General features: G+C 38.0%; 4 protein-coding genes across 5 annotated transcripts; 3 read left to right on the plus strand and 1 right to left on the minus strand.

Moving 5' to 3' along the window:
- Positions 1-832: 832 nt before the first annotated feature.
- On the plus strand, positions 833-6,204 carry LOC111807112 (uncharacterized). 2 transcript variants are annotated; one of them, XM_023692687.2, is made up of 15 exons: positions 833-1,019; positions 1,107-1,251; positions 1,374-1,886; positions 2,061-2,475; positions 2,553-3,213; positions 3,507-3,547; positions 3,717-3,785; positions 3,904-4,004; positions 4,109-4,187; positions 4,383-4,481; positions 4,578-4,646; positions 4,752-4,801; positions 4,888-4,969; positions 5,138-5,232; positions 5,758-6,204. In XM_023692687.2, exons 3-15 carry the CDS (start codon positions 1,423-1,425, stop codon positions 5,882-5,884), a joined length of 2,352 nt encoding a protein of 783 aa, XP_023548455.1. In that variant the 5' UTR covers positions 833-1,019; positions 1,107-1,251; positions 1,374-1,422; the 3' UTR covers positions 5,885-6,204. The 2 variants fall into 2 exon arrangements, with proteins under 2 accessions (XP_023548455.1, XP_023548456.1); XM_023692688.2 differs by having other exon boundaries at positions 834-1,019; positions 1,439-1,886.
- Positions 6,205-6,958: 754 nt separating this feature from the next.
- On the minus strand, positions 6,959-8,959 carry LOC111807113 (DNA-binding enhancer protein-like protein). Its single transcript, XM_023692690.2, has 4 exons — positions 8,665-8,959; positions 8,333-8,388; positions 7,373-7,439; positions 6,959-7,244 (listed from the first exon to the last, which is right to left on the minus strand). The coding sequence occupies exons 1-4, from the start codon at positions 8,791-8,793 to the stop codon at positions 7,164-7,166; spliced, it is 333 nt and encodes a 110-aa protein (XP_023548458.1). The 5' UTR covers positions 8,794-8,959; the 3' UTR covers positions 6,959-7,163.
- Positions 8,960-10,370: 1,411 nt separating this feature from the next.
- Positions 10,371-12,587, plus strand: ECHIA (enoyl-CoA hydratase/isomerase A). Its single transcript, XM_023692692.2, has 3 exons — positions 10,371-11,043; positions 11,206-11,488; positions 12,288-12,587. The coding sequence occupies exons 1-3, from the start codon at positions 10,634-10,636 to the stop codon at positions 12,387-12,389; spliced, it is 795 nt and encodes a 264-aa protein (XP_023548460.1). The 5' UTR covers positions 10,371-10,633; the 3' UTR covers positions 12,390-12,587.
- Positions 12,588-15,615: 3,028 nt separating this feature from the next.
- On the plus strand, positions 15,616-21,346 carry LOC111807115 (putative protein phosphatase 2C 42). Its single transcript, XM_023692693.2, has 4 exons — positions 15,616-16,228; positions 17,599-17,960; positions 18,981-19,217; positions 20,600-21,346. The coding sequence occupies exons 1-4, from the start codon at positions 15,910-15,912 to the stop codon at positions 20,813-20,815; spliced, it is 1,134 nt and encodes a 377-aa protein (XP_023548461.2). The 5' UTR covers positions 15,616-15,909; the 3' UTR covers positions 20,816-21,346.
- The last annotated feature ends 371 nt before the right edge of the window (positions 21,347-21,717 follow it).

A 21,717-nucleotide genomic window follows, 5' to 3' on the forward strand; every position in this document is an offset into this window, starting at 1 on the left:
CGAAATTTCAAATGGGTTAGTCGGTGACTCGAATAACCCGTTTAAAGTTCACAAACTAACCCAACCCAACTTGGATAATCCAGGTTGGTCGAATTCTCGGACCATTTGAACTCACCTACCTCATATTTCCAATAAATTTTAATATTAATACTTAGGGTTAATTCAAAGCAAATAAAATTTTCAATAAAAGATAATAAATTATTAACTAAAAAAACATGATTACCGAAATAAAATATTATTCTAAACAAGTCCTGTCACGTATAGAAATAAGTACGATCATAAAAATTTGCATCTATAAATCTTCCACCCGACCTTCTTATCAAATTATTATCATTTATTTATAAACTTCATATCTATTTAAGACGAGTAGATAAAATCAAATTAGATTATATAATTATTATAAGGAAAAAAAAACTCATAATTAAACAATAATAGCATTAATTAGGCAGACAATGAATGAACCAATAGAAATTTAAGCAAACTAAATTAAAATAAATAATTTATCATAAAGTTAGCAAAAAAAAAAATGTCAAAACAAAAATAGTGGAAGTCGCCCACATTTCAAGGGGCCATTTATATTTTATTTATTTATTTATTTATTTAATTGGATATTCCGACCGGAGAAGTTCCCGCCGTAATAAAAATATAAAGTGAAAAATTGGAGGCGTGTGATTGGCCACGACAGTGCTTTTTTTTTCTTTATTTTTTTAATATTATTTAAATATTTTAGATTTGGATGATAATGATAAGATAGAAAAATAAACCGCCCAAATTGAACGAATAAGAGAGAGCAAAATAAAAATACCACCAAAATTTATTTATTAATAATTAATTAATTTTTTTAAAAAAAAGGCGGAGGTCTGGAGGAAGGCTAAAGTAAAGAGGGTGAGAAGGTTCTTGACCCAGCTGGAGGAAACCCTTCATTCTTTATCAAATTCAGTCTCACCGATTGACTCGGCCACCAATAAGAACATCGGGGATTGGATTGGATTGGATTGGGACTGGATTAGACTGGATTGGTAGTTTTTTCTGTAAAGATTTGTTGATTCTGGAGTTGAGCAGAATTGGTTGAGTTCGATATTGATTTTCTTTTTCTTTTGGTACAGACTGGAATCTCTCGTCTCTCTGCTGTGGATTTGGAGTTGTGCTTGTTGATTTGATGATTGTTTTTGAGGAAGGGAGAGATTTGGAAGATCGGAGGTGGATTGAAGAGAGGAGGAAAGAGGAGTAGAGAGTTAATTTTTGAATCTGGTACAAGGTTTTTGGAATTGTAATACAGAGCATTGTTTCTTTTGGATTTCTGTGTTTGTTTCTTTGAACTTTTCTTTTTGTTGTTGTTGTTGTTGTTGTTTGTTTTTGTTTTAATCTTCAAGATTACGCCAGTGGGAAGTGTTGAATATTGATCCGTTGTTGTTGGTTTTTATGGGAACTCCACCAGTAGAGGAGCTTCTGAGGAAGATACAAGAGCTGGAGGAAGGTCAAGCGCATCTCAAGAAAGAGATGTCCAAACTTCTTCTCTCTGGAACTGCCGCGGATTCCAATTCTGACCACCAAATTCGCCACCATCATCATCACCATCAGCGTTCTCAATCGATATCGCCTCAGCGTTCTAGGTTTGCTACGGCTCGGAGAAGAGGCGGCGCTGCTGGAGGTTTCGACGGCGCTGCAGCTGCGTGGAAGAGAGGCTCTTCGTCGTTTCGATATTCTTCTCCACTTCAGAGAGAGAGTAGGACTTGTGAGCCTTTAAATGCTGCCGCCAGTGTCGGAACCGGCGGTGGCTCTGGCCCCGCCGCCGTGAATTTCACCAACAAACAGTATCTGAATATCTTGCAGTCAATGGGACAGTCTGTTCATATTTTTGACCTTAATTATCGCATAATTTATTGGTACGCTGCCCTTTTTCTTTCTTCTCCTTTAGTCCCTTTTGGTAAACTGCCTTCTCGTGACAATTCTTTCAGGTTTTAGATTAGATTTGATGGGTTCTTCAATAGCTACCTGAATATTGCCTTCGTTTTGTTGGTTCTTTTATAATGATTTTCAAACAATGTTAATCTATGTAGGAACCGAGCTGCTGAAAGCGTGTATGGATATTCTGCGGTGGAGGCTCTTGGTCAAGACGCCATTGAGCTTCTAATCGATCCCGAGGACTTCGCCGTTGCGAATGATGTAACTCTTCGTGTCATGGGTGGGGAGAATTGGACTGGTCAATTACCTGTAAAGAACAAGATGGGGCAAAAATTTATGGTTGTTGCCACTAACACTCCATTCTATGACGATGGTGCATTGGTTGGGATCATCTGTGTATCAAGTGATTCACGGCCATTTCAAGAATTGAAGGTTCTTTTAGCATCAGGTTCTAAACAGCAGGATGCAGATTCGAACACGATCCGTTCAAGAATCCCGGTTTCAGCTAAACTTGGTCTTGATCCTCAGCAGCCTCTTCAAATTGCAATTGCTTCAAAGTTATCAAACTTGGTTAGTCTTTTTGGCTTCATTTCCCTATGTTTTATTGTAGTGTGCGTATCTTGATAGTTTGTAGCCTTGGGGGACAGGCATCAAAAGTAAGCAACAAAGTCAAGTCCAAAATTCGAACTGGAGAAAACAGTTTGGATCGTGAAGGTGGAAGTGCAGATAGTTACCACTCTGATCATGGCTTTCCAGATGCAGTGCTTTGTGACAATCGGGAGGATGCAAATTCAAGTGGAGCTAGCACGCCTCGGGGCGATTCCACGGCTCATGGTGCGTTATCCCATGTTGAGGAGAAGTTGTCTGGCAAACTGGTCAGGGATTCTGGTGATGAGGTTGTAGGAAAACCTACCATCCAGAAGATCTTATCCTCAAAAGCAGAAGAGTGGATCACTAAGAAAGGCATATCTTGGCCATGGAAAGGGACCGAGCAGGAAGGAGGATCTGAAACAAGAACAACCCGTATTGTTTGGCCCTGGGTACAAATTGATCAAGAAGCTGAACCAGCAAATCATAGAAGTTCTTCTTCATCTGTGAAACCAGATATGCAGCAAAACGATGGTCATCGAGCAGTCAATAACGAGGCGTCGGGATCTTGGTCATCATTCAATGTTAACAGCACTAGCAGTGTCAGTAGCTGTGGAAGTGCCAGTAGTAGTGCTATCAACAAGGTTGACACGGACTTCGACTGCTTGGATTATGAAATCTTGTGGGAAGACCTTACTATTGGGGAGCAAATAGGGCAAGGTAAGTGATAGTCTTTGGAATGAATTGGTTTATGTGGGCATTCATCATTTTGTTTCAACGTTATCTTTTACTGTCTGCTTTTTTTCCATCTATTGTTGCATTACAATGTCAACAAAATATAGCTGGAAATGGGATTAATCTTTGTAACTTATCTCCCACTATTTATGGGTTTTAGTTCTCTATCTGTCTAAAAGGACACAAATCAGGAACTCATGAAACTGGTCTTTGTGTTTTGTTTAATACTCGTGTTAATCGATTTGATTTTAATGCATGACTTGCCTTCATCTCTACAGGTTCTTGTGGAACTGTCTATCATGCGCTGTGGTATGGATCAGTATGTTCACTTATCCTTTCAATTGCTTCAATTATGCTGTTGTGTCAATTAGGATTCTGAGATTCTTTAGTCTTTTTCCTTGTTTTATCATGTAGGACTAAAGAAGTACAAAACATTAAGGAACTATCATAATATCTATGTTTGAAAGTGATTTGAACTGTTCTTGCAGGACGTTGCCGTCAAAGTGTTTTCCAAACAAGAGTATTCAGATGATGTGATTATCTCCTTCGGACAGGAGGTGTGCTTTTCTTTCTGCTTCTCTCTTTACTCCCACGTCCCTCAAAACTTTTGTTTTTAAAGGTAACCCTGATGAAATGTCTATTCTTAGAGCTAAGTGCAACCTTTTGTTTTCAAAGGTATCCCTGATGAAAAAGCTTAGACACCCCAACATTCTTCTCTTCATGGGAGTTGTGACTTCACCTCAGCGTCTCTGTATTGTCACAGAATTTCTTCCACGGTTTGTTCTCGACTTCCGTTCTTGGTTTAAATTAGTTTGATTTAATCTTCCAAGAGAAGCATTGTTCATAGGCTGATTGAAGTATCTGGTACCTATAAAAACAGTGGAAGTTTGTTTCGTTTACTACAGAGGAACACGGGCAAATTAGATTGGAGACGCCGTGTTCATATGGCTTTGGACGTTGTAAGTATTTCCACACATTAGTGATTATCTTCTTTTTTAGAACTGATTGTTGAACACTTCCTGGCATAATGGTTCTGGATTCAATTTTCTCTTCTTGGCATCATCATTAAGTTTTCCATATTGCTCTCTATCGTGAATTCATCTGTAGTCATTTCATGATATTTCATTGTTTACGTGTATTACTATTTTTAATAGGCGAGAGGCATGAACTATCTTCACCATTGCAATCCACCTATTATTCACCGAGATTTGAAATCTTCGAACCTCTTAATTGATAAAAACTGGACTGTGAAGGTATGCTGTTGTTCCATAACTATTCTACTTGTCTGAATCGATATATACAATACAATTACAATTTTTAAAGTCTTCTAATTTTTATCAATCCTGCAGGTTGGGGATTTTGGTCTATCTCGACTTAAGCATGAGACTTATCTAACGACTAAGACCGGAAAGGGCACGGTAAGCCTGACATTTTCTTGTTTGCAAGTTGCATGGGCATTCGATTCTAGAGTTTCTGCTTTGTGCTGCAAGCATTACCTATTCAGTTCATTTTCCTTTATGTAGCCTCAATGGATGGCGCCTGAAGTTCTTCGTAATGAGCCCTCGGATGAGAAGTATGTGCTAATAAGTTTCAAGCTTCATTCTATTCCGACTCATGAAACTTAAAGATAAATATGCTGATTATGATTGCAATATTCAGGTCTGACATATACAGTTTTGGAGTCATATTGTGGGAGCTTGCAACCGAGAAGATCCCTTGGGAAAATCTCAATACAATGCAGGTACTAATTTCTTTTCAAGTGATATCTAGAAAGATCCCTTGTTAGCTGAATGTTCTTCCATTTGGGCATTCCATGCAGCAGCCAAGTTTCTGTTTGTTCTTGTGCCAAACGTTGGCATTGTGGATGATGTTATGGCATTGCATATTTGACAAGTTTCGAAATATGTAGGTGATTGGTGCTGTTGGGTTCATGAACCAACGACTTGAAATCCCCAAAGACGTGGATCCACAGTGGGCTTCTATTATTGAAAGCTGCTGGCACAGGTACATAGAGTTGGCTTTATTTATAGTTTCTAAGATAGATAGATGGTTCAAATTCTAGTTTCGCATCTGATTTCTTTACTTGTTCCATTATGGTTGCTGAATTCATTTAGTTGTCTAGAAACATGATTTGAAAGTAACTGGCATATGTTGGGACGAGTCCCAGGAGTCCCACATTGACTAATTTAGGGAATGGTCATGGATTTATAAGTAAGGAATACATCTCCATTGGTACGAGACCTTTTGGGGAAACCAAAAGTAAAGCCACGAGAGCTTATGCTCAAAGTGGACAATATCATACCATTATGGAGAGTCGTAATTCCTAACAGTTTCAAAACTAGCCATTAAGTAGAAACCACATTGGAACTTAAACGGCGTGACAGTGTTTGGGTCCCCATTTCTGTTTCGGTCTCCATTTTCATCTAATACTCTAACTTTTGAAAGAGTCTAGACTATTTTCGGAAGAAAATGTGTTTGCAAATAGTTTTAATTTTTTTTCTTTTTATCTTGGTTGTATGTGAACAACAGTGAACCCGCAAACCGGCCATCATTCCAGGTTCTGATGGAAAGGCTTAGAGAACTGCATAGAAAGTTTACTATTCAATTACAAGCAGCCCGTAACGGTGGAGATAATATCAGCCAAAAGGAAACATAAAGAAAACCAACAATTTTTATGGGTCTATTTTATCATATAATTACCAATTGATGAAGGCAAGTCATAGGTGTGTATGATCAAGGTTTTGATGGTTCATAGTTGGTGAGCAGATAGTGGGCGTAGGAGGTTTAAAGGACATTATTTGAACCACAAAGTGGAATGTAAGTTAATGGGTGGAAAGGATTTTCGTCACTTTGGAATGGAAAATGACTCCTCGGAGTGGCAGCGTGGGCAGTGTCTCATATCAACTGGGCCGAGCTTGGTGGTGGGGGATGGGGGTGCCATTCTTTTTTTTTTTTTTTTTTTTTTTTTTTTTTTTGCCCTTTTTTCTAAAAGTAAAGAGCCATAATTAAAGACCTTTCTTCCTTTTTAGGTGTCGATAGTGCTGTTTGATAGGGCAGGTTCATATGTCACCCACTTGCTTCATTTGCTGTAAATGAGTTTCGGACCACTTGTCATAAGTTGTACAAAGAAGATATGAAGATACGACACAATTTTTTTGAGAGTTTATATTCTGTAACGTAAATGCTTCTGCTTGGTTGCTTCTCTCTGCTTGTCTAATTGTCTTTTGTTTTGGTACGATAATAAAGCTCTTTATTCGTACCTCTCGGGAAGTTCGATGGTTGCATCTAGATGCAAGTTGACTAGTTGTAAATAAATTCAGACAGTGGAACAAAGGATTATCTTAGATCTACATCAAGATATTGATCATGATTCTTTAGTCCGATAATAAAGCTTCCACTAGGTGCTCTTCGAGTTCTTATGATTTCATGTAATTCCATATCATGCCTAGTTATAAACTATTCAAACTATAATGCTACATGTTTAGTAACATGAAGTTGTATCAGATTTTAAACCAAATAGACACAAATTTCAAAGAAATAAAATTACAAATATGACCCTATGAATTAGGTTAAACTCGGGTTTCATCGGTTCTTTTCGGTCTTTTCCACCTCGGAAGGAACCATTTATGGGGTATGTGCATAAATCCCGTGAACGTATTGAAACCTTTTTAAACACCAACCTACCACAGATAATCTGGGTATCATCAAATGGCTTTAAAGACATGGCCACTTTCATCGAATCACCCTTCAGCAAAGAGATTTAGAACTAATATTTAAGGTTTACAAAGAAGAAAAAAGAAGAAACTTCCAGCATTTCCATACAATCTGAACTCACAAAAAGTATGTTTATGATTCTCACTTGTGCACTTCAGAATAGTTTTTCCAGTAAAACTTTAAGTAATAAGTAAACAGAGTCTCTTCAAACACCTACTGAATCAGCGTAGTAAATACCGTATAGCAGCAACCGCGTCGCCTTTGTGCTCTCGCAAGGTTCTCTCGGCAACCTTCTTGTCCAACTGTAAACAGTACAGGAAAAGATGGGAATAAATTAGAACTTGAAACAAGCTGATGCCATGAAGCTTGTAATAAGCTGTTATCTATCTACTACATTGATGATTGGAGACAGGACAAATCTGAATCAAACCTCGAGTTCGTTTGCGATTATGTCGACATCAGCTGCGTTTATTTTGACAGCAGCAAGCTCCTTCTCTCTGAAAGGCAAAAGACAATGACATCTTAGAAAAAATCCATGCTAAGAATTCAACAAGCATCGTAGCTGGAAAAACATAGCTGTGTATGGAAAACACTCATCAGATCTTCACAAACATACAAAAGACAGTTCGAAAATTCAAATCTTCGCAGTTTTGTTGGCAAGTATTGAAATTTGGACAACCAAACAAGCAAGTTATTGAATATTGAAGCAAAAAAAAGAAAAAAGAGGACGATTACTGTGAATGAACATCAACCATCAAGTTTATATGTGTAACAACCCAAGCCCACCGCTAACAAATATTGTCCTCTTTGGGCTTTCTCTTTCGAACTTCCTTTCAAGGTTTTTAAAATGCGTCTACTAGGGAGAGGTTTCAAAACCCTTATAAAGAATGTTTCGTTCTCCACCCCAACTGATGTGGGATCTCATGATCCATCCCCCTTCGAGGCTCAACGTCCTTGCTGGCACTCGTTTCACTCTCCAATCGATGTGGGATCTTACAATACGACATAACGTTTTGTAGCTCAATAGAAATGTGGTATACGATATAACACAAGAGGCACTACAAGGAAGAGGCACCGCAAGAGGCCCTATTTGATAACTATTCGACTTCTATCAAAACTTTACTTTCATTTTGAAAAACTCTAAAATTAGATAACATGATAACAAAACAACGAAATCAAGCTCAATTTTCAAGAACAAAACAGAGTCAATGGGGCCTGAAAAAACATAAAATGGAGCAAAGTTCACACAATAAAGAGTCCCAATGATCTTAAAGAACTCATTATTTGCCAACAATTCCAAGTCTCTTAATAACCAAAATTTCACAATAACATGGCGTTCATCATTTGGCATATATATTAAAGAGGGGAAATCCAGGATTTCTACACCTACCTCAACATCATCGCGTTCCAATCGGCTTCGGCCGATGCAGCAATAGATGCCATTGCCTGCCATTCGATCACAAAACAAAAACATTGAATTGAAAAACTTGTTCACGCTATTAATTTCTACATGAGATTCTAAACAGCGTAAATTCGAAGAAACTGATAACGAAATGACAATATATGTAAAATTAAAATGAACAAAAATACAAAGTTCCTCTCAACTCCCGAGGCAAGATTAGCATTAACTCCCAACTTCGTTAGGTCAGCTAAATTTCTAGTCAATTCCTTCCTGTTCTAAGCAAGAATGCAAAAGCGAGGCGTATTGGCAGAAGTAAATACCTCTTGAACACGAGTGGAATCGAGTTGCCGGTCTTCAACGCGATCAGTGAGCTTATCGAAGGCTTTGCTCTGTTGCTGCATATCCTTCGAATCTACCAGACTCTCGACTCCATCGTCTCCCGCTTCCATTTTCTGTGAATTCTCAAACTCACAACGTAGCAGTATTTTCTGTGATTTTTAGCAACACTCGAAGAACCTGCTGCAACTGAGAATCGTAACAAATCGGCGACGGCAAGGAGCTAAGAACAGCTAACCCTCGGTTACAATTTCCAACTCGACGACTATTGGACAATCCACTGAGACAGACTACAAAGAGCGTCGTCCAGGCCCAAATTAAAGCCCAATAGTCTTCAGCGCGACCCCAAAATCAAGCCCAATAAGTAAAGAGCCCAACTCGAGCCTGAGCGCAAAGCCCAATTCTTAGAGAAAGCCCACAAGAACTGATCCGCTACTACTTCAAGCCCAACTTCAAGCCCAAAAATAAAACGTAAGCCCGATCCAGATGAGCCCGAACGTCGATAAGCCCACTAAAGTTAGTTGGAGAAAAGCGGCGTCCATAAAAGTACAAAGCCCAAATTTCAGCCCAACCTAAGCCCAAATAGTAAAACGAGCTGAAGCCCAAGCCCAAGCTCAAGCCCAACCCAAAGCACAAACAGTAGAACGAGCCCAAGCCCAAGCCCAACTCAAGACAAACTGTAGAACTAGCTCAAGCCCAAGCCCAAGCCGAAAGCACCCAGTAGAATGAGCCCAAGCCCAACCCGAAGCACGCTGTAGAACGAGCTAAAGCCCAAGCCCAACCCAAAGCAGACAGTAGACCAAGCCCAAGACCAAGCCCAACTCAAAGCACACTGTAGAACGAGCTCAAGCCGAAGCCCAACCCAAAGCACACAGTAGACCGAGCCCAAGACCAAGCCCTACTCAATGCACACTGTAGAACGAGCTATAGCCCAAGCCCAACCCAAAGCACACAGTAGATCGAACCCAAGTCCAACTCAAAGCACACTGTAGAAACGAGCTCAAGCCAAAGCCCAACCCAAAGCACACAGTAGCACTAGCCCAACTAAAAGCACACTGTAGAAGGAGCTAAAGCCCAAGCCCAACCCAAAGCACACAGTAGACCGAACCGAGCCCAAGCCCAAGCCCAAGCCCAAGCCCAACTCAAAGCACGCTGTAGAACGAGCTCAAGCTCAAGCCCAAACCCAAAGCACAGAGTAGACCGAGCCGAAGCCCAACTTAAAGCACGCTGTAGAACGAGCTCAAGCCCAAGCCCAACCCAAAGCACACAGTAGACCGAGCCCAAGCCCAAGCCCAAGCCCAACTCAAAGCACACTGTAGAACGAGCTCAAGCCCAAGCCTAACCCAAATCACACAGTACACCGAGCCCAAGACCAACTCAAAGCATACTGTAGAACGAGCTCAAGCCCAAGACCAACCCAGATAACACAGTAGACCGAGCCCAAGCTCAAAGCACACTGTAGAACGAGCTCAAGCCCATTTTTCCAACCCAAAGCACACAGTAGAACGAACCCAAGCCCAACCCAAAGCATACAGTAGAACGAGCCCAGGCCCAAGCCCAACCCAATCTTATCATTTGCTCAAGTTTTCAATGGATAAACTTCTACATTTATGATAAACAAAAGTCAAACTCACGTAGTTGAAATCATTATTTGTACCAATGAATTCAATTGTAACTCATTTTTCATTAATGGCTACGAACTTATGAAACTAATAATTTTTCTAATCTTCAAATATTTGATCGATTTTTACCTGACTGGATTTATGTGGAGAATTTCCCGAACAGATAAGTCATATGGGTGAAATTTATCCTTTGTTCATGATTTGCTCGTTTTCCAATACGCAATCTTGCAAGAACTACCCCATGCCTACTTTTTTATTCAATCTCCACTCCCCAATTTGATCACGCCGACTTCCACTTTCTGCTGTATTCGCTCCTGATTTCTTGGCCGGAATGGATCGATCATCGCCGGAAAAGCTCATCCTCGTCAACCGGGAACCAAACGGGATCGCATTCGTTACGATCAACCGACCGAAGTCGTTGAATTCGTTAACGAGAGCGATGATGGCAGATTTGGCTCAGGCGTTTAAGAGCTTGGACCGCGACGAGTCCGTGCGAGTTATCGTGCTCTCTGGATCAGGCCGAGCCTTCTGTTCCGGTGTAGACCTTACTGCGGCGGAGGATGTTTTCAAAGGAGATGTGAAGGATGTTGAAGCCGATCCGGTTGTGCAAATGGAACGCTGCCGGAAGCCGATAATCGGAGCGGTTGCAGGTTTCGCCATCACCGCTGGATTTGAGATCGCCTTGGCTTGCGACATACTCATAGCTGCCAAAGGAGCTAAGTTCATCGATACTCATGCTAGGTTTGTTATTTTCCGACTCAATTTTTTTGTAATCTCGAGTGATTCTTGCTGCTAGGAATAGGATAAACACGGATTTAAGATCAATAAACCAAGTAATTTTCTGAAATCTCCTGCCAATTCTGTTCTGTTGAAACTCCGAATTTCTGGAAAATTTCGTGATAGGTTTGGGATATTTCCTTCATGGGGATTATCTCAGAAACTCCCGAGGATCATCGGAGTTAGCAAAGCTCGTGAAGTATCCTTAACGGCGATGCCTCTAACTGCAGAGGAAGCCGAGAGGAAGGGTTTGGTGAATCACGTGGTCGACGGAGGTGAATTGTTGAAGAAAACTCGAGAGATTGCGGAGGCCATCTTGAAGAACAATCAGGATTTGGTGTTGAGATACAAGTCCGTCATTAACGATGGCCTGAAGCTGGATCTTGGCCATGCTCTTGCGCTGGAGAAGGTAATTTCCTTGACAAAATTCATATTCCAAATCTGTTGATCATTGAACCTTGAAAATTGTGTTCTTATTTCTGTTAAACTCGAGTTTCTCTTCGAATTTTTGTGCCAATAACTGTCTGGGGATGATTTTTTAAGTACTTTTTGGATGAACAAAGCTTGTGTAGTAGCATCCTGCAACTAGGGATGTCCAATGTTCATTTACACCATGGGGAATTGCTCCGAATGGGGTTTTCCTCTTTACACAGGAAATGGGGAAGGAGGAGCAGGGAGAATTTTCAAAGAATATTCATCGTCCCCGCTCTTGTTCCCGTCCTTGCCTCGAATGGAGTTTCCTCCCTACACAGGAAGTTGGGAAGGAGGAGCAGGGGGAATTTTCGAAGAATATTCGTTGTCCCCGCTCTCGTTCCCGTCCTCGCCCCGAATGGGGTTTCCTCTTTACACAGGAAGTGGGGAAGGAGGAGGAAGTTGGTTTTTAGTGTTCGGTGGTGTTCGGCATAGGGGAGAACATCCAAGCCGTGGAATTCACACGAAAGGGAACAAGGAATAATCAACGAAAAAAGTGCTCTCTAAACGTGAAAGTTTTCCTACTGGAAAAGTCTTCCTCGACACGAAGTTCCTTACCCTTCCAGTTTCACTTTCTTCCCTTGTTTCCGCTACTCTTGTTCCCGTCCTTGCCTGTTTCTTTTATCTAAATGGAGAATAATTCTTGACGAGGAATCCTCATCCCAATCCTAAACTTTGCGGGGATGGAAACGAAGCATTTCTACCTATACAACTGACTGTTTGTTTTGTTGATGCAGGAGAGAGGTCATGCATATTACAATGGAATGACCAAAGAGCAATTCAAGAAAATGCAGGAATTCATAGCTGGTCGGAGCTCCAAGAAGCCTTCCAAGTTATAAGTCTAAACGATGTAGCTTACTGTCTGTTTCTACACTGCAACAATAATAAGAAGAACTTGCCTCCTAAACGGTCAGTGGATTCTTCCCTACTTTTATTCACTTGTAATTTGATTTTAGTGGATCAGAGATAAAAATGACTGTTTTGAGAAGAATTCAGGCTGGTTTCTGAGCAATAAATGTTGGGTATTTTATGGATAATGGCTGAATATGAACTCATTGGATGGCAGTTTATGGTTGATTTGATATCACATTGAAAGGGTAAATTACAAGTAACAATTATTTGTGAAGGAAAAGTTCATAAGACTTTCAAAAGAAGCAAGACACGAAGCGGTACGCCAACGAGGATGTTCGGCTTCTAAGGGTGGATGTTGAGATCCCACGTCGATTGGCCAGACACTTGGCGGTGTGCCAACGAGGACGTTGGACCCCTAAGAGGGGTGGATGGATTGTGAGATCCCACATCGGTCGGCCAGACACCGAGCGCTAAGCCAACAAGGACGTTGGGCCCCCAAAATGGGTGGAATTATGAGATCTCATGTGTTGGTTGGAGAGGAGAACAAAACATTTCTTATAAGGGTGTGAAAATCTCTCTCTAACCTTTAATACCTTTAGCGGAAAGTTCAAAAAGGACAATACCGACTATTGGTGGGCTTGGGTTATTACATGAAAGCATTAACCCGCTGATATGTCTTTGAGTTTAGTCAGCAAATAACCCGAACCCGTTGAGTAGCAATGAAATTAAACCACAATTGAAAGAGAATGACTCGCCATACTGTATAGAAGTTTCTACTAGATCAGGCAAAAAAAAAAAACCTTCTACGTGGACCACTAGGCCTTGCAAAAGCAGGGGCATTGTTGGTCGTGCATGTAAGACAACGTTGTTGGGTATGTGAAGACGTGTCTCCAACAAGACAAGGTCACAGACTCTTATTGGGCCCAAATACTATTCTTTTAGCCCAAATAAAATGATTAGATGGGCCAAGAGGCCCAAGTCACAACCATAAAACTGACCCATACATGATAATGTTTGGAAAAATAGCACACATTTTGTGTATGGAGTAAAACAAATTATTATTTTCTGACCCATTATTTTCAGCTTTAATTGATAATAATTCTTGTTTCTTAATTAAATATTGAAATTCTTAGTTAAAATTTAAAAAAAAAAAAAAAAAGAAAAAAAAAGTCATATTGAAATTGTTTTTAGAAAATATATAATAAAATAAAGAAATTAAGTCGCATTTATAAGCTTAATAATCTGTTTAGAATACCTTCTGTCTTAAACATTTTTATAAGTATTTTTAATAAATTTATTTTATTATCTTACAATAAAAAAAAATACTTTAAATAATAAATTATTTTGATTTATAATTTCTTTTTGTTAATCATTTAAAATTGATTTTTTGATAAACCATCTCGCTTTCAATAAATTCAAATTTGTTCAATTTTATTTTATTTATTTAAAAATTAAAAAGCACTTCAAGTTTTGGTTGAAATAAAACCTTAAAATTTTCATTAAAAAACTGTTGAATTAATATGATTTTATTTATTTATTTATTATGATTATTGTTTATTTATTAATTATAGTTTAAAAGATGGATGTGAAATGTGGGGGAACTAAATGCAATAAATTAAATTAAAATGAAGTCAATATTAAATAATGACCCATCATATCTAAGTTTCTATAATTAATAAATCAATTTATTAGTTGAAAAGGGCTTTTAATCCACCAATAATTACTATAATTAAATAATCATTCAAATATAATAATTTTAAGCAACAAAAAATATTACAACCATAATTATTGAATTTATTTCAACAGATTATTACACAAAATGAATTAAAATCCAATTATTTAATTGTTTTATTTAAATTAACGATATATAAGTTGGTCTATTTCTTTTATGGTAAGGATCCACTAATTTTTCAAGCTATTTAAAGACTTAATCAACAAATCTAAGTAACAAAATCTTTTTAGTACAAACTAAGTAACAATTTCAAGGCTCAATAATTATTATTAATTTTTTAGATTTTAATGCAACGTGATGGTAGGATCTACATTAAATTATTAAAATCAATCCATAAAATTGATTTGAAAATCTCAGGTCGTAATCAATAAATAATAAGTAAATTCACAAACCAAATAAGAAAATTTTAATTATTTAATCTGAGGGTAGATGTGTGAATTAGTAAAATTATATTTAAGTTAACGAGTAAATGTATTTTTAAATTTAAAAAAAAAAATTGAATGGTATTAACGTAATTTGTTAAAATTTGAGGGTATTTTGAAACACCATAAAATAAATATTTTAAGTTTAGTTTAGAGTTTTTTTTAAAAAAAAAAATAATAATATACAAAATTTATCATAAAAGTATACGGATTAAAATGGTATTGGGCCGATGATTGATGGGCCAAGCCCATCTTGGCTGAAGGACAACAGAGAAAGCCCAGCCCAGGAAGAGAAAACGTGTAATGTGTAGAACGTATGAGCAGGTAGAGAGAGAGAGAGAGAAAACGCGGCTGACTTTTAGCTGTTTTTCCTTTTCTGAAAAAACAAGAAAGACAAAATAATAATAATAATAATAATAATAATACCTTTAATAATTTCCAATACGCGCAAAATCTAAAAGGAAAACTATAAATAAATTATACGAGTAGAACGAAACATTCTTCATAAAAGTGTGAAAAACCTCTTCCTAGTAGACGCGTCTTAAAAACATTAAAGGAAGCCCACTTGAGCTTCGACTCTTACAGATATCACAATCCATCCCTCTTCCGGTCCCGACGTCCTCGTTGACACTCATCTCCCATCTCTCTCTCCAATCGATATGGGATCTCACAATCCACTTCTTTTGGGGTTCAGTGTTCTCGCTGACACTCGTCCAGTATCCACCTTCCTTTGAGGCTCAGCGTCCTCGCGATGTGGTATCTCACAGACTCGACTCTTTTATTTACCTTCCGACCCCTCACTCTTCTTTTGTATCGTTGCATCAATTGGCTCGACTTTCCCAAATGCCCACCACCGACCCTTCTATTGTCCATATTTAGATTTTTTTCGTATCGTTTCGGTCGTCATGGTCAACGCGGGAGAAAGAAATGAATAAATGAATGTTTATGGGAAATGTTGTTATTATTTTGTAATTAAACAATTTTTTTTTAGTATATGACCTTAAAATATGGAAAATAAAAAAAAAAATAAAAAAAAAAATAATAAATAAATAATGGTGAGAGAAGACATTGACAATAACAGACTCAAGAGAGGGATTCCCCACAGCACCTTCTTCCCCACAAGAGAATGAGGAGAAGACCTTCTGTGTTCCTCTACTACCGAACACAAATCTTCAACTCCCCTCCGTCTTCCTTCCCTTCACGCCTTCATCTTTCCTTTCTCTGATTTTCTAGGGTTCCATTTGTGTTTTCTTCCCCTTCTCCCCACTGGGATTTCTTCTTCTTTGCATTCACAACCCCCCCAAGAAGGTTCTAGGGTTCTTACTTCCGGGTTTTCATTACTAGAGATGTGGGATGCTCCGGGGATTGATGAATCTGCTCTCCCTTTGCTGGAAGCCGTTCGGGCATGCTACTGAGAATTTGAGCTCTGTTGGAGTAATTGGAACCACTTGTGGTGGTAAAGATACTAAGGATAGCTTGCTCTGGTTCTATGATTATGGTAAGTATGCTTCCGGTGAATTTTCCATGGCTGTTGTACAGGCCAACCAAGTGCTTGAAGACCAGAGCCAGATTGAATCTGGTCCTTTTGGCACTTTCGTCGGAATCTACGATGGCCATGGCGGCCCCGATGCTGCTCGATATGTCTGCGATAATTTGTTTAGGCGTTTCCAAGGTTCGTGTCATTTTTCAGTTCTCTTATTTTCTGTAAGTCTTGTGTACTGTTTTTAATTACTTATCATCATTCTTCCTCTTCTCCTGTTGTTTTCAACGCCTCGTGTATCTTTTTCTGTTGGATGTTTTCCTTTTGATTTGTGGCTTATTTATTAATCATTGTCACTACTGTTACTGATCCTTAGATCCATTTTGATTTTCTTTTTTATTTGATTGTGGATTTTGCTTTTTGCGTTTTTTCCATTCAAATGATGTACACTTCGCGCTTGGTTGCTGTTCTTCAGTTAAGAGTAGATTGAAGCTTAGCAACAGTTGATTGTGGATTTTACTTTTTGCGTTTTTTCCATTCAAATGATATACACTTCGCGCTTGGTTGCTGTTCTTCAGTTAAGAGTAGATTGTAGCTTAGCAACAGTTGATCGTGGATTTTACTTTTTGCATTTTTCCCGTTGAAATGAAATACTCTTTGCGCTTGGTTGCTGTTCTTCAGTTAAGAGTAGATTGTAGCTTCGCAACAGTTGATCGTGGATTTTACTTTTTGCGTTTTTCCCATTGAAATGAAATACTCCTTGCGCTTGGTTGCTGTTCTTCAGTTAAGAGTAGATTGTAGCTTAGCAACAGTTGATCGTGGATTTTACTTTTTGCATTTTTCCCGTTGAAATGAAATACTCTTTGCGCTTGGTTGCTGTTCTTCAGTTAAGAGTAGATTGTAGCTTCGCAACAGTTGATCGTGGATTTTACTTTTTGCGTTTTTCCCATTGAAATGAAATACTCCTTGCGCTTGGTTGCTGTTCTTCAGTTAAGAGTAGATTGTAGCTTAGCAACAGTTGATCGTGGATTTTACTTTTTGCATTTTTCCCGTTGAAATGAAATACTCTTTGCGCTTGGTTGCTGTTCTTCAGTTAAGAGTAGATTGTAGCTTCGCAACAGTTGATCGTGGATTTTACTTTTTGCGTTGTTCCCATTGAAATGAAATACTCCTTGCGCTTGGTTGCTGTTCTTCAGTTAAGAGTAGATTGTAGCTTATGCAGTTGAAGGAGATAGAGATTGCTAAATAGAATGGAATTATGTATTGGGTTTTGGTTTATACATGTTTACTCCGATGGCTGATGATTTACAACTTCGTTCGATGTTTTGAGTACATAGTCTAAAAATTTTATGCATATTGTTTCCAAGTAACCCTCGTCGTTATGTTCCTTTGATTATTCGTGATTTGTACTTTACTTTTTCAATATTGAAAGGAAAAAAACTGAATTTGGAAAAACTGAAATATGTTCCTGAATGTCACAAATTTTCTTTTTGATTGCTTCCCTCTTGAATAAAATGGGTTGGTTGACAGTCTTGTTTACTTCCCTGATGATTCAATTGCAGATGAACAACGAGGAGTTGTGACTCGTGAAACCATTCTGAATGCTTTTCGTCAAACAGAGGAAGGGTTCACAGCCGTTGTGTCAGACTTGTGGAATACTCGACCCCAGATAGCAACAGTTGGGACATGCTGTCTAGTAGGGGTGATACATGAGCAGACACTCTACATTGCAAGTCTAGGAGATTCTCGTGCGGTGTTAGGGAAGAAAGTTGGCAACACTGGGGAGATTGCTGCCATTCAGTTATCAACAGAGCATAATGCAAATCTTGCGGATATCAGGCAAGAATTAAGAGACATGCATCCCAATGATCCTCAAATTGTGGTTCAAAGGCATGGAGTTTGGAGAGTGAAGGGAATTATACAGGTAAAATTAACTGTTATGGTGTTATTAGATTGCAATTCTTAGGTATATCTAGCCTACAACTTTGGGAACTGTTTTCCTGTTTTGTAGCATACTTATCTTGATATGATCGCTCGTATAAGATGATTTAAATTTCAGATTATATACCATAAAAGGGTAAAGATGTCGCAATGTTTTCCCCCGAGTCTGTTGAGCTTCTCTAATTTGAGTGAATAGTGGCCATATTTCAGAATTCTAGCTATTTCTCGAAGCTATCAAAACGTCCATCCCGCTACTTGTTATCACTAGGGAATCATTGCATCATTGACTTTGATTTTAGAAGCTTGGTTCTGGACTAGTGCCTTAATATAAAATAAAATTACCATATTTTTGAAGGCTGTAGTCTAGTTTTTCCTGTCGTCGAAGCTGAAATTTTGTTTGTTTTTCACTGAAGTGCATCTTCCTGGTACTGGATTAGTTATTTCATTGGTGTAATTCTTATTGATGTTATTTCTTTAGATAGATAGGGGAAATTGTTTCCTGTAATTTACTGTATTCAAGAGTAACCATAATGCATCTTTCTCCATTAATTGTTGGTAAAACAAAGTTGTGTCTGAAACACCATATCTCTATAGGCATACGGTCGAGTTTTTCTTTACGTTCAAGCTGAAATCCAGTTTATTTGTCACTGCCATCCATTTATGTGGTACTTGTTATAGTTATTTCATTGGTGTAATTCTTACTGATTTATCCTTTTAGATAGATGTGGGAAATTGTTTACTGTAATCTACTGATCATGAAGAAGAACCAAAAACGTTGCTGCTTCCTTTACCATAATAATTACTCGCTCGAGTCTTACATGTGGTTCTAGTAGGTCGTGAGAGCGCTTTTTGCAGTCCTCTGCTATCTGTTAACTTGAGTTCAATTTCTTAACTGGCTTTTTTCTGCAAAACCCTTTATTTTCTCATTATTTTTAATTCATTTTTATCTGTGTGGATAATGGTTATATGTTCTAACTTTGTGATGATATCTCATCTCATGCAGGTTTCTAGATCCATTGGCGATGTGTATATGAAACATGCTCAGTATAATAATGAAAGAATCAATGCTAAATTTAGGCTTCCGGAACCAATAAATAAGCCTATATTGACTGCTGAACCTACTATTATTGCTCATCCTCTTCACCAAAACGATTCGTTTCTCATATTTGCATCCGATGGACTTTGGGAACACCTAACCAATGAAAAAGCTGTGGAGATTGTCCATAATCATCCACGTGCGGTAAGTTTCCCTCCACATTCAGTTCTTTAGTTACTTTCATATTTAAGCCTTCAAGTTTGTATCTATTTGGTCGTTTTGATCTTTAACTCTAAAAGGGTATCTTATGGGTAGGTTTCTTAGAGCCTCTTTGGTAGCTATTTGGTTTTTGGTTTAAAATTTCTGAAAATTATAGCTTATAAACACTACTACTACCTATATTATGTTTGTTCTATTATCCACTTTCTACTAATGTCTTAGCATTCAAAGGTGAAAACTAGTGTAAGATGGAACTTTGGAGGAAGCGAAGTATAAATTTTAAAAATAGAATACTAAAAACGAAATACTTTCATGTTATGTTTATGTGGTCATCGAATTTTTAAAAGTGTCTAAAATGTGTTTAAACTTCCAATTTTGTGTGCAATAGTTCCCTACAATTTCAAATTTGTGTCAAATAGACTTACTTGGACGTTTTCTTAGACATAGAATTCACTTTTACATCTAGTATATCAGATAATTTTTAAATTTAGAATATATCGGGCACATATTAGGCACAATTTGAAAGCTTAAGAACCTTTTAGACACTAAACGAAAAAAAGAAATACTATGGGACTACACACTTCATGAAACATTGATGGGTGTTAGACGAACACGACTCTCCACAATGGTATGATATTGTTCACTTTGAGCATAAGCTCTCATGGCTTTGCTTTGGGCTTCCCCAAAAAGCTTCTTACCAATGGAGTTAGTATTCCTCACTTATAAACCCATAATCCTTCCCTAAATTAGCCGATGTGGGACTTTCATAATCCAACACCTCCCCTCGAACAAAGTGCGCCTCCCCTTAATCGGGCTCGACTCCTTTGGAGTCTTAGTCATTTTTTACTGACTTCGAGGAGGCTCCTTTTTTCTTTTTGGAGTTCTTTGTTCGATATTTGAGGATTTACCAATCTATTGGCATGACTAAGTTTAGGGCATGGCTCTGATACCATGTTAGACGAACACGACTCTCCACAATGGTATGATATTGTCCACTTTGAGCATAATCTCTCATGGCTTTGCTTTGGGCTTCCCCAAAAGGCCTCATACCAATGGAGTTAGTATTCCTCATTTATAAACCCATGATCATTCCTTAAGTTAGCCGATGTGGGACTTTCATCATCCAACAATGGGTTGATCTTATCCTAAGGTGTTATGAGATATCATCTTTCTTTTCCTTTCCCATTGGGTTTTGTTTGCCTCAACGAGAGGTTGTTTTTGTTGTGGTAAACATGATGCTTTAGGTTCTGAGTTTCTGCCCCATCTGCAACATGTTGGTAAACATGATGCTTTAGGTTTTTTCTGATGTGCACATTGCAATACGAAATACATTTGATTTGGTCCTCCTTGCTATTTGCTTGACGCAGGGAAGCGCGAAAAGGCTCGTGAAGGCAGCCCTTCAAGAAGCAGCTAGAAAACGAGAGATGCGATATTCAGATCTCCGAAAGATCGATAAGAAGGTTCGGCGTCATTTTCACGATGACATTAGTGTTATTGTTTTATTTTTCAACCACGACCTCATATCCACAAGCAATGTCCTCCTAGATCAGCCATTATCAGTAAGAAGTGCTCTTGATCATTGATTAAAATTTTTGTTTCTAAATATTAATAAACAGATAGAAAAAAAAACGAGCCAAATTACAAAAAATACCCGTTAATTTTTCTCTTTGTTTCAAAACTACCCATTTTCTTTCAATAGTTATCAACTTATTCTCGACCTTTCGTAAATGTTTCATAACATCTTTTGGAGTAGAAATCCTTTAAAACGTGCCACAAATTTTTACTCCAAAAGTTGTTTTGAAGCATTTATGAAAGATAAGGATAACGTTGCAACTTTTGAAACAATAGGGGTAGTTTTTAAACGAGCGAAATTGTGGAGTACTTTTTATAATTTAGTCGGAAAAAGAAAAATAAAAAACCCATGTAATTTTCACATTAGATACAATCCCATTCCATGATAGAGAGGTTTACTGATAGGAAGAAACATATTGTGTAACTCATTGCCAAATATTACACTGCAGCAGACCCTTGTAGAACCCGGATTAGATATTAAAGCTCATCTGTGCTGTTCTTTGCATTCAAGTACAAATTTCAGTAACCCATTTTTTCTGATATTCACTTGTGTTTCTGTGTGTATTTAAGCTTATTTGTTATTGAATTTAAAGATGGGAAATTTCTTTTAGGGGTAATCTTTGTTATGTTCGTAGGGCGTATAAGCTTTTAAGCTTTTAATGTTGTGTCGTATAGGTCTCCATTTTTAACAATATGTCTATTAGGTCGATGAAAACTCAATTTTGTGTACATTAGGTTCGTAAATTTACCGAAAATGTTAGGAAAATCATGAATTCAGAGGCTTATTGGGGCTTCACTTCAAACAGCGTACTAATTTTTTTTTTTTTTTTTTTCTACAAAGTTTTTAAGTGTTAATGTTTTTTTTTAAAGTTCGGAAGGTATTAATGAATTTTTTTAAAAGTTTAAGGGTATT

The sequence above is a fragment of the Cucurbita pepo genome, chromosome 12 (assembly GCF_057944985.1).
Source record: "Cucurbita pepo subsp. pepo isolate OVF chromosome 12, ASM5794498v1, whole genome shotgun sequence".
In the NCBI taxonomy this organism is placed as follows: domain Eukaryota; kingdom Viridiplantae; phylum Streptophyta; class Magnoliopsida; order Cucurbitales; family Cucurbitaceae; genus Cucurbita; species Cucurbita pepo.

Excerpts from the sequence above, each read along its gene's own strand:
- ECHIA (XM_023692692.2), top strand. The coding sequence starts at position 10,634 with ATGGATCGATCATCGCCGGAAAAGCTCATCCTCGTCAACCGGGAACCA. Across the intron at positions 11,044-11,205 it reads TTCATCGATACTCATGCTAG|GTTTGGGATATTTCCTTCAT; the intron begins GTTTGTTATTTT and ends ATTTCGTGATAG. Across the intron at positions 11,489-12,287 it reads ATGCTCTTGCGCTGGAGAAG|GAGAGAGGTCATGCATATTA; the intron begins GTAATTTCCTTG and ends TTGTTGATGCAG.
- LOC111807115 (XM_023692693.2), top strand. The coding sequence starts at position 15,910 with ATGCTCCGGGGATTGATGAATCTGCTCTCCCTTTGCTGGAAGCCGTTC. Across the intron at positions 16,229-17,598 it reads TTTGTTTAGGCGTTTCCAAG|ATGAACAACGAGGAGTTGTG; the intron begins GTTCGTGTCATT and ends ATTCAATTGCAG. Across the intron at positions 19,218-20,599 it reads TCCATAATCATCCACGTGCG|GGAAGCGCGAAAAGGCTCGT; the intron begins GTAAGTTTCCCT and ends TGCTTGACGCAG.
- LOC111807113 (XM_023692690.2), bottom strand. The coding sequence starts at position 8,793 with ATGGAAGCGGGAGACGATGGAGTCGAGAGTCTGGTAGATTCGAAGGAT. Across the intron at positions 8,389-8,664 it reads ATTCCACTCGTGTTCAAGAG|GCAATGGCATCTATTGCTGC; the intron begins GTATTTACTTCT and ends ATCGAATGGCAG. Across the intron at positions 7,440-8,332 it reads TGGAACGCGATGATGTTGAG|AGAGAAGGAGCTTGCTGCTG; the intron begins GTAGGTGTAGAA and ends TTTGCCTTTCAG.
- LOC111807112 (XM_023692687.2), top strand. The coding sequence starts at position 1,423 with ATGGGAACTCCACCAGTAGAGGAGCTTCTGAGGAAGATACAAGAGCTG. Across the intron at positions 3,548-3,716 it reads ATGCGCTGTGGTATGGATCA|GACGTTGCCGTCAAAGTGTT; the intron begins GTATGTTCACTT and ends CTGTTCTTGCAG. Across the intron at positions 4,005-4,108 it reads GTCACAGAATTTCTTCCACG|TGGAAGTTTGTTTCGTTTAC; the intron begins GTTTGTTCTCGA and ends CTATAAAAACAG.